Source organism: Macaca mulatta, chromosome X (assembly GCF_049350105.2).
Source record: "Macaca mulatta isolate MMU2019108-1 chromosome X, T2T-MMU8v2.0, whole genome shotgun sequence".
Classification (NCBI taxonomy): Eukaryota; Metazoa; Chordata; class Mammalia; order Primates; family Cercopithecidae; genus Macaca; species Macaca mulatta.
Window position 1 is genome coordinate 54,317,242 of NC_133426.1, and position 14,780 is coordinate 54,332,021.

General features: G+C 51.9%; 1 protein-coding gene across 1 annotated transcript in view; it reads right to left on the reverse strand.

Moving 5' to 3' along the window:
- Positions 1-14,458, reverse strand: part of FGD1 (FYVE, RhoGEF and PH domain containing 1) — a 52,165-nt gene extending 37,707 nt beyond the window's left edge. The window contains exon 1 of the mRNA XM_002806251.4: positions 13,355-14,458. Coding sequence (XP_002806297.2) covers positions 13,355-13,661 — 307 coding nt within the window. The 5' untranslated portion in view covers positions 13,662-14,458. The remainder of the gene's footprint in view (positions 1-13,354) is intronic.
- Positions 14,459-14,780: the final 322 nt, after the last annotated feature.

The following is a 14,780-nucleotide window of genomic DNA, read 5'->3' on the forward strand; positions in this document are numbered from 1 at the left end:
GCCAGAGGATAGGGGGCGGTAGCTCCACCCCCCACTCCTCCCCCCGGCCCCTCGCCCCGGGAGGAGCTGGGGACTTCAGAGGACAGGAAGGGAAGGGAGTGGAGCTGCAGCTGGGAGCACTGGGAGCAGTAATTACCCGATGCTGGGGCTGCCACGCTGGCTGAGATTCCCCTTCCCGTGAGGCAAAGCCGCTAGGGGGATGGTCCCTCTGACCCTTGCCTCAACCCCAGGGACCCCAACACCCACCCATCTCCCTTCCCATTCACCAGAGGCCTGACCAAATCTGAGAGTTGGAGACACAGACGGATCATGAGGGGAAAAGACAGATGATAAGAGAAAGACACTGGGACAAACACAAGGAGGGAGAGGACAGGAAAACCACAGAGACCCAGAGATGGACATAGAGGGAGATGGACAAAAGGGACAAGTCAGAAGAGAGACAAAAGACAGAAAGGTCCACACAGGGCATGGCAGTCAGCGAGGGATACAGGCCCAGGCAGAGGGGCAGGGACAAAAAGGGCAGGCCAGGGCCATCTGTTGAACGTGGTGACAATGTGCCATGCCAAGGGCTGTGGGATGGATCTGTGGCATTGAATCCTTACAACAACCCGAGAAGGTGGGAATGACAACCCCATTTTCCAGTTGAGAAAACCGAGGCTCAGAGGGGTGAGGTGACTTGCCCAAGGTCACATGACACTTCAGAAAGTGGCAGACCTGGGTGTGGGGGGCTCTCTCTGCTGCCGGCCCCTGCCAGAGACAGGGAGGCCCAAACAGAGATCCCTGAGGGAATTCTCCAGACAGAGAAGCAGTCAGCGAGCCTGGGAGATGCTCCCTAAGAGATGCGGTGAAAGCGACCCCAGCCTTCCCTGCCCCTCCCGCACCCGTGCGGTGTCTACACCTGGAATGCATTAGGTAGGGGGGCCCCGGCCTAGGGGAGCAGGGAAGGAGCCGGAGGGGAAGCAGGGAAGGCAAAGGCGAAGGCAAAGGCAGTGGTGTGGGCGGTGGCGGCCCAGGCCTAGCAGGCCCCCGGCGGGCCGGAAGGGCTTCTATGCCAGCTGCAGCTCCCAGAGGCCAGCCCTACCAGTCCCGCCTTTCCCGCTTTCCACAGGCGTCTTCCCTCCGCGATTTAACCCTTTCCCTGCAGGGGCCATGGGGAAGCGCCAAGGAGGGCTCTTCCCTCTTAGTCTCAGCTACATAATTGTGCCCCTCACCCACCTGCCCTTACTCTGGGACCCAGATAGGCATGTCTGATGCCAACTGGGTGCTGTCACCTAGATGTCCTGTCTTCAGGCTCCTCAGCCTCAGCACATTGTGAACGACACTCCTACCCCAGCCCTGGTCTGCTTCTCCTCCTGCCTTCCCCATCGCAGGAAGGACAACTCCATCCGCCCAGCTGCCCAAGTCCTAGGCTTCTCCCTCTTCCTCAACCCACATGTCCAGCCAGGCCCCGAGTCCTTTAGATGCACTGTCCTCAGTTGCTCTAAAATCCCTATGCTTCATTCCCCATCCAGCCCCCTAACTGGTTTCCCTCCCATCTTCCGGGCCTCTACGAGGCATTCTCTACACCACTGCCAGCTTTTGGAAAACACAGTCCCCTGCAATCCCTTCAGCCTTGTGAAGGGCTCCCTTTGCCTTCGGGGGTGAAACTCCTGAGCACAGGGACAAGGAAGGCCTAGCTCAGGAACATTTCCCCGCCCCACGCCCCACGCTCCAGCCACAATGGCCGTTTGTCTGTTCCTCGAAAGTGCTCTCTTCCGCCTAGGGCTTTGGCACGTGTTGTTCCCATGACCCGAACTGCTAGTCTGCTTCTCCCTACCTCTGGACTCCTATTTATCCTTCAGGTCTCAACTCAAATTTATCTTCTTTGCCCTGTCCGCCCACTCCCCCCATCCTCATGTGTTCTTGCAGCATCTGCACTTGGAATTGCTTGTAGTGTGTCTTTCCTGCTAGATATCAGCTCCACCAGGACAGGGATAGTGACTGTCTTGTTGCCTACCTGGCACCTAGCACAGGGCCTAGCACATAGTAGGCACTCAACAGGTACATGTTAAAGAAAGAAATGCCCCCCTTGCTCCCCTCGTTCACTTTCCCTTCCCCTGTCACCTGTTTGCTCACCAAGTATTATTTACTGATACCACAATGACCAGGTCTGGGATATTACAAATAGGGAAACTAAGACCCTGAGAGGGGAAGGGAGGCCTGGAGGAACGGTGAACCAATAGCAGAGCCAGGAGTGCTGAGGCTCCCTCGGCTACTGCCCTGCAGCCTTGTCTCCGGAGCTGTGTGTGCTTTCAGACACTGTTTGGAGGTGTCACACCTTCCAGGTCCAAGGAACTGGGCACCAGAGCCCAGAGAGGCTGGACTCATTGCTCCAAAGATGTTTGCTCTCTCCAGATGAGGGAACTGAACTCTGTGGTGCTAGCCAATGGCAGACTGCATTTCCTGCCCTCATTCCAGACAGGTCCTAGCCCCACCCAGCCAGCGTCTGGCCAGCTCCACATCTGCCTAAGGCATTTAGCTAACTGGCCCCCAGAAGGCCATGGCTTGGGTTTGTCTGGGGCATTGTTAGCTGCCACTCCACTCTCCCTTGAGGAAGCAGGCAGCCTCACCTGGGCCCTCCCCCAGGGACAGAGGGGCCTGAAACGGCCAAGAGCGGAGTGCCAACCATCTGCAATTTGGAAGCTTCTATTCTTTTAGTCTTGTCTGGAGAAGTCCTTTTCCCAGTTACCCAGAGTCTTTACATTTTGTTGTGTTTGTTTGGAAGGCCCTAGTGGACTAGGAACCAAATCTGGTTATTTCCCCAGACTCTCCCTTGGAATCTCAAACTACTGCTCTCCAAAACTCGCCAGCAGACCCCACTACCTCCTCCTGTCCCAAGCCCTCTCTTCTCCTTTCCATAAGCAAACCCCCTCACTGCCCTCTCAGGATGCCCACAACAGAGAGAACACCGAGGGAAACCACACAAATTTACTTTACCCATGTTTGATTTGCTTTTCAGAAGTATTCCTCCCTCAATACTTTGCAATAGCCAGCTACCCTGGGTACATGAAATGGGTCTCAGTTTCATGCAAATATGCTTATTATTTTTTGAGACAGAGTCTCACTTTGTCACCCAGTCTGGAGTGCAGTGGCACAATCATACTCCACTGCAGCCTCAAACTCCTGGGCACAAGTGATCCTTCCACCTCAGCCTCTCGAGTAGCTGTGACTACAGGCATACACCACCATGCCCTGCTAATTTAAAAACATTTTTTGTAGAGATGGGGTCTCACTATGTAGCTCAGGCTGGTCATGAACTCCTGCCCTCAAGCAATCCTGCCCCATTGGCCTCCGAAAGTGGTGGGATTACAGGTGTGAGGCACCATGCCTGGCCTCAAATACGCTTTTTTTTTTTTTTTTTTTTTTGAGACGGAGTCCCGCTCTGTCGCCAGGCTGGAGTGCAGTGGCAAGATCTTGGCTCACTGCAACCTCCACCTCCCAGGTTCAAGCAATTCTCCTGCCTCAGTCTCCTGAGTAGCTGGGACTACAGGTGTGTGCCACCACGCCCAGCTAATTTTTGTATTTTTAGTAGAGACGGGGTTTCACCATGTTGCCAGGATGGTCTCAATCTCTTGACCTCATGATCCACCCACCTCGGCCTTCCAAAGTGCTGGGATTACATGCGTGAGCCATCGTGCCCGGCAAGTTTTTATTTTATTTTATATTTTATTTTTTGTGAGACAGAGTCTCGGTCTGTCACCCAGGCTGGAGTGCAGTGGCACAATCTTGACTCACTGCAACCTCTGCCTCCTGGGTTCAAGCAATTCTCCTGCCTCAGCCTCCTGAGTAGCTGGGATTACAGGCGTGTGCCACCATACCTGGATGATTTTTTTTTTTTCTTTGAGACGGAGTCTCACTCTGTCGCCAGGCTGGAGTGCAGTGGCACGATCTCGGCTCACGGCAACCTCCGCATCCCAGGTTAAAGTGAGTCTCCTGCCTCAGCCTCCCGAGTAGCTGGGACTACAGGCACGTGCCAACACACCCAGCTAATTTTTGTATTTTTAGTAGAAACAGGGTTTCACTATGTTGGCCAGGATGGTCTCAACCTCTTGACCTTGTGATCCACCCACCTCGGCCTCCTAAAGTGCTGGGATTACAGGCGTGAGCCACCACGCCTGGCTGATTTCTGTATTTTTAGTAGAGAAAACATTATGCCATGTTGGCCAGGCTGGTTTCAAACTCCTGGCCTCAAGTGATCCACCCGCCTCAGCCTCCCAAAGTGCTAGGATTACTGGCGTGAGTCACCGTGCCTGGTCGATTTTATTTTTTAAGACACAGTCTTGGCCGGGCACAGTGGCTCATGCCTGTAATCCCAGCACTTTGGGAGGCCAAGGTGGGTGGATCACAAGGTCAGGAGTTCAAGACCAGCCTGGCCAACATGGTGAAACCCTGTCTCTACTAAAAATACAAAAATTAGCTGGGCATGGTGGCTTGTGCCTGTAATCACAGCTACTGGGGAGGCTGACGCAGGAGAATTGCTTGAACGGGGACCCGGGAGGTGGAGGTTGCAGTGAGATGAGACTGCCACTGCACTCCAGCCTGAGCGACAGAGCAAGACTCTGTCTCAAAAACAACACAACACAAAACAAAACAAAGAAAACAACAACAACAAAAAACACAGTCTTGCTCTGTCACCCAGGCTGGAGTGCAGTCGGGTGATCTCGGCTCACTGCAACCTCTGCCTCCCGGGGTCAAGTGATTCTCGTGCCTCAGCCTCCCGAGTAGCTGAGATTACAGGTGTGAGCCACCGTGCCCAGCCCTCAAATATGCTTTAAAAACGGCTGGGTCTCAGCTTCATGAAAATATACTTTAAAAACTGCTTTCCCCCGAAAAAAGGCATTTCTATGGCAAAGTTCCAGCAGGTACTGAATAATTCATCTGAGTGTCACCCTGCCAACCTTACTGTCTGTCTTCAAGGATGGGACTGGCTCCCAGATCTATACATGGTATGCGTTGGTGGTGAAAACTCCCAAACATCACTGGCCCAGGCCTCTTTCCTGAGCTTTCCAATCTTACATCCAAACGTCTGCTTGCGAGATGACACAAACAAATGGGAAAACATTCCATGCTCATGGACTGGAAAAATCAATATCGCTCAAATGGCCATACTGCCCAAAGCAATTTATAGATTCAATGCTATTCCTATCAAACTACCAATGACATTCTTCACATAATTTTAAAAAACTATTTAAAAATTAATATAGAAACAAGTGTCCAAATAGCCAAGGCAATCCGAAATAAAGAGAACAAAGCCAGTTGGGCATGGTGGCTCAAGCTTGTAATCCCAGCACTTTGGGGGGCCGAGGCGGGCGGATTACCTGGGGTCAGGAGTTCGAGACCAGTCTGGCCAACATGGAGAGACCACGTCTCTACTAAAAATACAAAAATTAGCCAGGCATGGTGGTGGGCACCTGTAATCCCAGCTACTCAGGAGGCTGAGGCAGGAGAATCACTTGAGTCCCGGAGGCAGAGGTTGCAGTGAGCTGAGATCATGCCACTGCACTCCAGCCTAGGTGACAGAGTGACACTCCATCTAAAAACAAAAACAAAACAAAAAACCCACGGTGGCTCACACCTGTAATCCCCAGCACTTTGCGAGGCCGAGGCAGGCAGATCACGAGGTCAGGAGTTCAAGACCAGCCTGGCCAACGTGGCGAAATCCTGTCTCTACTAAAAATACAAAAATTAGCTGGGCGTGGTGGTGTGTGCCTGTAATCCCAGCTACTTGGGAGGCTGAGGCAGGAGAATTGCTTGAACTGGGACCAGGGAGGAGGAGGTTGCAGTGAGCTGAGATCATGCCACTGCACTTCAGCCTGGGTTATGGGGTGAGACTCAGCCTCAAAAAGAACAAAAAAAAAAAAAAAAAAAAAGGCCGGGCGCGGTGGCTCACGCCTGTAATCCCAGCACTTTGGGAGGCCAAGGCAGGTGGATCACGAGGTCAGGAGATTGAGACCACCCTGGCTAACACGGTGAAACCCCATTTCTACTAAAAATACAAAAAATTAGCTGGGCGTGGTGGTGGGCACCTGTAGTCCCAGCTACTCCGGAGGCTGAGGCAGGAGAATGGCGTGAACCCGGGAGGCGGAGCTTGTAGTGAGCTGAGATCGCGCCACTGCACTCCTGCCTGGGCGACAGAGCGAGACTCTGTCTCAACAGCAACAACAAAACAACAACAACAACAACAACAACAACAACAACAAAAAACAAAACCAGAGGCATCACACTACCGACTTTATATTTACAGGGCTACAGTAACCAAAACAGCATGGTACTGGACAAAAACAGATACACAGACCAACAGAACAGAATAGAGAGCCCAGAAATAAGGCCACACACCTACAACCATCTAACCTTTGACAGAATTGACAAAAGCAGCAATGGGGAAAGGACTCCCTGGTCAATAAATGGTGCTGGGATAACTGGCTAGCCACATGCAGAAGACTGAAACTAGATCTCTTCCTTACACCATATACTAAAATCAACTCAAGATGGATTAAAGACTTAAATGTAAAACCTAAAACTATAAAAACCCTGGAAGACAACCTAGGAAATACCATTTTGGATATAGGACCTGGCAAATATTTCATAATGAAGGCACTAAAAGCAATTGCAACAAAAACAAAAATTGACAAATGGGACCTGATTAAATGAAAGAGCTTCTGCACAGCAAAAGAAGCTATCAACAGAGTAAACAACCTACAGAAATGGGAGAAAATAGCCGGGCGCGGTGGCTCAAGCCTGTAATCCCAGCACTTTGGGAGGCCGAGACGGGCGGATCACGAGGTCAGGAGATCGAGACCATCCTGGCTGACACGGTGAAACCCCGTCTCTACTAAAAAATACAAAAAACTAGCCGGGCGAGGTGGCGGGCGCCTGTAGTCCCAGCTACTTGGGAGGCTGAGGCAGGAGAATGGCGTGAACCCGGGAGGCGGAGCTTGCAGTGAGCTGAGATCCGGCCACTGCACTCCAGCCTGGGTGGCAGAGCGAGACTCCGTCTCAAAAAAAAAAAAAAAAAAAAAGAAATGGGAGAAAATATTTGCAAACTATGCATCTGACAAAGGTCCAATATCCAGAATCTGTAAGGAACTTAAATCAACAAGCAATAAACAAACAACCCCATTAAAAAGTGGGCAAAGGACATGAACAGATACATTTCAAAAGAACACATACATGTGGCCAATAAGCATATGAAAAAAATGTTCAACATCGGCCGGGCGTGGTGGCTCACACCTATAATCCTAGCACTTTGGGAGGCCGAGGCAGTTGGATCACCTGAGGTCAGGAGTTCTGGACCAGCCTAGCCAACATGGCGAAACCCCGTCTCTACTAAAAATACAAAAATTAGCTGGGTGTGGTGCCAAGCACCTGTAATCTTGCTACTTGGGAGGCTGAGGTGGGAGAATTGCTTCAACCTGGGAGGCGGAGGTTGAAGTGAGCTGAGACAGAGCCACTGCACTCCAGCCTGGGTGACAGAGAAAAAAAAAGAAAAGAAAAAATGCTCAACATCACTAATCATTAGAGAAATGCAAATCAAAACTGCAATGAGATACCATTTCACACCAGTCGGAATGGCTATTACTAAAAAGTCAAAAAATAACACGCCAGGTTGCAGAGAAAAGGAAATGCTTATACACTGCTGGTGGGAATGTAAATTAGTTCAGTCATTATGGAAAGCAGTTTGGTGATTTCTCAAATAACTCAAGCAGAATTACCATTCAACTCAGTAATCTCACTATTGAGTATATACTCAAAGGAGTATAAATTGTTCTACCATAAAGACACATGCATATGTATGTTCATCACAGTGCTATTCACAATAGCAAAGACATGGAATTAACCCAAATGCCCATCAATAGTGGACTGGATAAAGAAAATGTGTTATGTATACACCATGGAATACTATGCAGCCATAAAAAAGAATGAGATCATGTCCTTTGTAGGAACACAGATGGAGTTAGAGGCCATTATCCTTAGCAAACTAAGGCAGGAACAGAAAACCAAATACCGCATGTTCTCACTTATAAATGGGAGCTAAACATTGAGTACATATGGACACAAAGAAACAAAAAGCAGACACTGGGGCCTATTTGAGGGTGGAGGGAGGGAGGAGGGTAAGGACTGAAAAACTACCTATCAGGTACTATGCTTATTACCTGGGTGGTGAAATAATCTGTATACCAAATCCCCCTGACATGCAGTTTACCCATATAACAAACTTGCACATGTACCCCTGAACCTAAAATAAAAGTTAAAAAAAAGATTATGGTAAATCCATACAATGGCATATTATTACGCAGTCATTAAAATGTTCAAAAAAAGTTCATGAAGAGTTTTTAATGATGTTGGAAAAATACATTAAATGAAAAAGCATGATATAAAATTGAACATATAATATGATTTCAATTATGTAAAATACACACCAATATGTAGAAAAAGATCTAGCAGAAAACAGACCACAATATTAAAAGTGATCATCCTGGGTAGTAAAAAACAAAAATGAACCAAACCCACAAATGCCTGCTGGCCATCTTCACCTGCATGTACCCGCAGGCGTTTCGAATTCAACTTGTCTCAAACACAATTTACTATCTTCCCTCAAACCTCCTCCCTCTCTTGTATATAGATGGCCCCACCAACATCCACCAGGTCACTGCAGTTGGTTTCAGAAAACAACATGGAGCAATCTGGACTTTGCCTTCTGTCTCAGCCTCTACATCCAAGCTACTACCAAGGCCTGTCCATGCTAGCATCTAAATATCTCTCAGATCTTACCCTCCTTACCTGCCATCGCTCTAACCCAAGCTACTATCACCTCTCTCTGGGAAGACTGCAACACTCACCTGCCTGTCTCCCTGCTTCCACTCTTGCACCCCTTCCATCCATTCTCCCTATGCAGCTAGGGAGAGCTTCCAAACACCCCCATCTGAGCACATCATTCCCGTTAATAAACCCTTTGATGGTTTCTCTTCGTCCTCAGAAGAAAGTTCCTTCTCAGCCTTGTCACTCCACTCCTCCCAATACTAGCCCTATTCCCCAGTGCCCCATGTCTCGCTGCCTTTGCTCCCACTAAACCTCTTACCTGAATTGTCCTCCATGTTCTTCTCTAGCTCTACAACCCTTTCTTGACACCCCTCTAGAGCCCTTTCTTAGGGCCAGACCCTGCACTGGGCACTGATGATGCCAGGGTTTCCTCTGCCTAGAGTCCCAGAATGGCAACTGCCTTCCAATTTGAACTGCCAAATGGCAGCCATTCACGAGAGCTGAGAATAAGGGGTAAACTGAGGCAGCCAGTGTTTGTGTGTATGAGGGCGAGAGGTTGACTCTCCCTTTGTGTTTAATCCTGTGCCTCCGTTTGGGGTTAGGAGTGAGTTAACAGAAGCCCACATGGGTCCCTGGGGAAAGGGCCTTAGAGGGGTAGGCCGATGTATTCTCCTGGCCCTAATGATGCTGACTCACTGTAGGACCATGGCTAAAAAAAATCACTACCTCTCTGAGCCTCCACTGCCCCATCTGGAAAACGGACTTAACTAGTGGTTCCCACTCTAAGCTGTGCATCACAATCACCTAAGGAGCTTTTGAAAATAGATTCCTTGGTTGTCAACCCCAAGATTCTGGAGCGCTGAGGTGGAGTGTGGAATCACATTTCTTTTTAAGGTCAACAAGAGATTCTGATGCTCACTCAGTTCGGGAAACCCAGAATGAGACAGTATCTAGGGTCTTTTCTAACTCCAATTTTTACTCTTGGAGACTCTGAAGATGCCTCAGGATCCAAATGAGAGTCAGCCCCTCCTCTTGCCCCCCTCAACTGGCTCAGTTTCCCCCATTACCCACAAAACGGCTCTAACATCAGGTACAACTCCTTTGACTTAGCTAGGGTCAGACACCAATATCCCCACAATCCCCGCATCTGGAAGGACATTCTAGGCCTCAACACTGAGGAATAGAGCCGCCATCTCTGCAAACCCCTGCAAGCAAACCACTTTCTGACTCTCTCAAACCCCTCTCTGGCATTTCACTGGGTTTTCCCAGTGACCCTTCGGTTTAATCAACCTGCAAAATCGGCATAATAACAACTGTCCCTTTCCCCACCAAGAAGCAGACAGGATCACTAAAAGAGAAAGCACTTTGAAGCAATTCAAGGCTGTTCACATGGATAAGATACAATTATTATTTTTAAAAGCCTCCCCCCACCCCCAGGATGAGCCACTGAGCCCTGAAGATGGTGATTCAATAAAGGTCTCAGCAGTGTTAGGGAGGAAGTCAGCAGGCACACGGAAATCTTAACATGTGGACCAGAATGTTTCAACCCTTTAATTGAAGTTCAGGAAACTCTCTCTCTCTCTGGTGCACACACACCCTACAACCACTAACCCTGCCCTCTTAGGGCCAATTATAGGCGAGTCCTGTGGAGAGAGAAGTCAAGTCACTTGTGCCTACCCCTGGGCCAGCTGGGCAGTGGGGGAGGCGGGCCTCTCACAACCCATGCTGCAGTGAATCACATGGCCCGGCGCCCACCTAGTCAGGGCCTGAGTAATTCCTCCGCCTCTTCTTCAGAAGGTTTTTCTCTTATTTTTTAACTCAATTTTATTTTTTTTTAAACTCCTGGTTGCTGAGGATTTATACCATGCTGCAGGCTTTACAACCATTAACTCATAGACTCCTCATTGCATTCTCTAGATGAAGAAACTGAGGTTCAGAGAAGGGAAGTCACTCATTCAGGGTCACAAAGTGAATTAGTTAGAATAGGAGGCCAGGTCCTTCCCTGACACTTGCCTTATTCGCAATCCCCATCTTGAATTAAAAAAAAAAAAAAAAAGACACCCACTATGCAATTACAGAGGCAGGGACTTCGTTGGGGAAAAGGATCCTGGGAACTCTGTGTTGCCTTTTTGGGGAGGAGGAGAGTGGTTTAGGAAGGGTATTATGATTTGTAATTTGAATGAATTGGTGGATTGGGAAGGCATACTCAGAATCATCACCATGTATTGATTACAGAGGCCAGAGACTAGGGGTCCAGACATTGCCCAGCTACTGACTTTCAGATCAAGAGTATCCAGAGGGCAGGAATTTGGTGTCCTTTTTTTTTTTTTTTTTTTTTTTTTTGAGACGGAGTCTCGCTCTGTCTCCCAGGCTGGCTGGAGTGCAGTGGCACGATTTTGGCTCACTGCAAGCTCCGCCTCCCGGGTTCACACCATTCTCCTGCCTCAGTCTCCCGAGTAGCCGGGACTACAGGCGTCCACCACCACTCCCGGCTAATTTTTTTGTATTTTAGTAGAGAGGGGTTTCACCGTGTTAGCCAGGATGATCTTGAACTCCTGACCTCGTGATCCACCCGCCTTGGCCTTCCAAAGTGCTGGGATTACAGGCGTGAGCCACCGCGCCCGGCCTGGTGTCCTTCTTTTAGGCAGTAGTTACTGCGGGGCCTACTATATGCTTCTTTAGTATCTGTTTAGGCATTTATTTAATGAGGATTTATTGAGCAACTACCGTGTGTTAGGCACTGTGCTAGTTGCTGGGGATACAACAGTGAGCAAAAGAGATATAGTCGCCTTGCCCCCATGGAGCTCACATTCTAGTGAAGGAAGACAGGCAATAAACGAGTACACACATACAATAAGATAATTTCAGATTGTACTAAGCGCAAGGATGGAAGCACACTCACAGTCTCCGATGGAGGCTCACAAGTGGCCCTACCTAAAGTGGTCAGGGATGGTCTCTTGGAAGAGGTGACATTTGACCTGAGACATGCAAGACGAGGAGCAAGCCAGGTAGAGAGGGCTAGGGGAAGAGCTTCCAGCCAGAAGGAAAAGCCAATGCAAAGTCCTGGGGTGGGAGTGCTTGTGGCCTGTTTTGGCATCTGAAAAAAGGCACTGACTTTACACAGTGTCAAGGGGAGTTTGGAAAGCCAGCAGAAGTAACATGCAGGCCAGGGCGTTAAGGGCCTGTTGCCAGTTGGTTATCTTCAGCCCACACGGAAGGAGCCCCCTGAAATCTCCCATAGGTTCCATGCCTAGCCCAAGGTCATGACGGCAGCAAAAGGTACATCCTGCCCATGCCTTATACTTCACTACTGCTACCTGGTGCAAGGCCATGGTCCCAGAGATCTGTGGAACCTGAGGTGTGAACCCGGGAGCCCCCAAAGGCTTAATAACTCCTTCAGTCCCAGTGGAAGGCAGGGCAGATGTGCTGTGCTCTTCTTCTGTGGCTCCTGGGCTCAGGCCCATATGAGAATGTCCCCATATGGGGGAGGTCCTGCTGGGCTCCTCAGACACTTAGGCCTGTGTAGCACAAAGGCAGTGGTCTGTGGCCTCAGCCTGACCTAGAGCTGCTCCACCTTTTCAAACCCAAGAAACCATCCTGATTTCACATCACAACCAACCTCGTGGCCCTGCAGCTCTCCAGCTCCTGCTACAACTGGCTTCTGCCTCTGTTGGCTTTTCTGCTGTCTCCCTACCTATCAGCCCCTCCAACCTTCTCCTCTAGCCTGACTCCCAAGGCCCACCTCTTCCACCTTTCTCTCTCATCAGCACCGTCTACTCCTTCCTTCCCTTGCTCTCCCGCCACACACACCTGGCAAAATCCCAACCTTGGATCAATCCACCATCCTTCTTTTTTTTTTTCTGCTCATACTCCAGGGCTGCTGAATAGTACAGGAGAAAATCACATAAGCAGAAGGCTTGGCATTACTTTCATGGTCTCCAGCCTCAGTCTGGGGAAGCAGAAAGACCACAGACTTTGGACACAAATAGATCTGGTTCAAATCCTGGCTCCCTACTAGCTGTGTGACCTTGGGCAAGTAGCTTAACTTCTCTGAGCTTCAGTTTCCTTCCCTACAAAATGGGACTAATAGTATCTACTTCATGAGGGTTCCTGCAGCTGAAATGAAAATCTACGTAAAGCACCCAGTCCAGTGCCTGGTACAATGTAGGCGCTTGGCAAATGGAAGACTCCTTTTTTTTCTTCTGTTCTCCAAACTAAACCCTGGTTTCCCCAACCAAATATCCGCTGCTGCCTTGCAATCCTCCCTCTTTTTCTCGCGAGTGCTCCCTCTCCCATTAGCCTCAGCAGACAGACAAGAAGGGGGTTGGAGTGGTTGAGGGGCACAAGGGACAGAGAGAGGAGATGGGGACAGAGGTTGAAAGGACTGGACACAAGGCCAAGGGGCGTGGGGAGGGGAAGAGGGTTGAGGGGACCCAAAGGGCCGAGGTAAGGGAGCCTGTCCCGAGGTGGGGCTTAGAGGACTCGAGAACAAGAACCCGCTTCCAGTACCAGGCCCGTGGCCCGGGCTCCCATGCTCTCTCGGTCACTCACTCACCAGGCCGAGGCTGCGAGCCCTCCAGGTGGTAAGAGAAGCGTAGGGCCCGGTGGTGCTGTGGACTGGGACCGCAGGGCAAGACCCGGTGGCCTGGAGCAGCACCCAGGCTGGTGTCCGAGGGTCCGACAAACTGGGGATCCAGTGGGCCGCCAAGAGCCGAACCTGAGCCCCTGAGCGCCAGCAGTCCGGGTTCTGAGGCTCCAGGGTCCGAGTCGGCACAGGCCGGCGGAGCGGCGCCCGGCGGGTTCGCGGCCGGGTGTTCGGGCTCCGAAGGCCCGGCGCCCCCCGGGGCTCGGTGGCCATGCATGGTCCGGGCCTGGGCGCGGGGCCCGAGCTCCCCGCTTGGCTCCAGCTCCTGGGGCGGAGGCGCGGGCGGAGGAGGCCCGGCGCCCGGCGGAGCAGCGGCCTCAGGATCGGGGGGCGGGGCTGCGGGCTCAGCCCCACTGCGGAGACTCAAGCCCCCAGCCCGGGCCCGGGCCAGCAGCCGTGGCAGCGGTGGCAGTAGCAGCAGCAGCCGCGGCCACCGCCGCTGCCGTGCCAGGCATCGCCGGCCCCGGCCCCGGCCCCGTGCGGGGAGTGGGCTCGACGGGGCCGGGGGCCCGCTGGGGAGCGCTGTCTATGCGGCTGCGGTTGGGCGAGGGTTGAAGGGCTACGCTCGGCGGGGACTCTCTCGTAGACTGCGAGCCACTTCCGTGGCCCCGGGGCGAGAAGTCGGTCGGATCCAAGTGCGGGGTCTCTTCTTTCTCCCCGAATGGGAATAGATCTGGGCTCTCCTGGCTGGTTGGAAAGCGTTCTTCCTCCCGCCGCAGCCGAGGCCGGGGGCGGAGGAGAGGGGAGGGGAGAAGAGGGGAGGGAAGAGAACGGCGGTGGCCGGGGGCGCGCGTGTGCGCCGCGCTTAGGCTGCGGGGCTCGCCTTCAGCCAGTCGTCCCAGACGATGCTCCAGCCCCTGGGGCAGGAGAACGGCCTGGGCCGGGCTCCAGTGTCCTCCCCAGCCTCGGCCTGGGGCTCGGCGGCGGCGGGCGGGAAGGAGCCCTGGGAAAGGGGGTGGGGAGGCGGGAGCCTCGCAGAGGCAGCCGCAGCCACAGCGGCGCTGGGACCCAGTTACCGGGGCCCCGCCCCCTCGCCCGGGATTTGCGCCTGACCACGCCCCCTCGCTCGGGGCCGCCTCACTTCTCGCTGCTACCGCTCTCAAGGCCCTCCTGCCCCTTAAAAAATTCCCCCTCAGCCTGCTTTCCCCACAGGCAAGTCTCCGGGCTCAACCCCCCTTCCCCCATATCTGCCCTTCCATCCCATCTCAGGTCTTCTCCCCTCTGCTTGCCTTTCACTCTCTTTTCCAAAAGCCTTTCCGCATGTTCCTGAGTGTTCCTAGGGCTGAGCTCATAGAGGACCTGTCTCTGATTCTCCTTCACTGTGCTCAGACCAGAT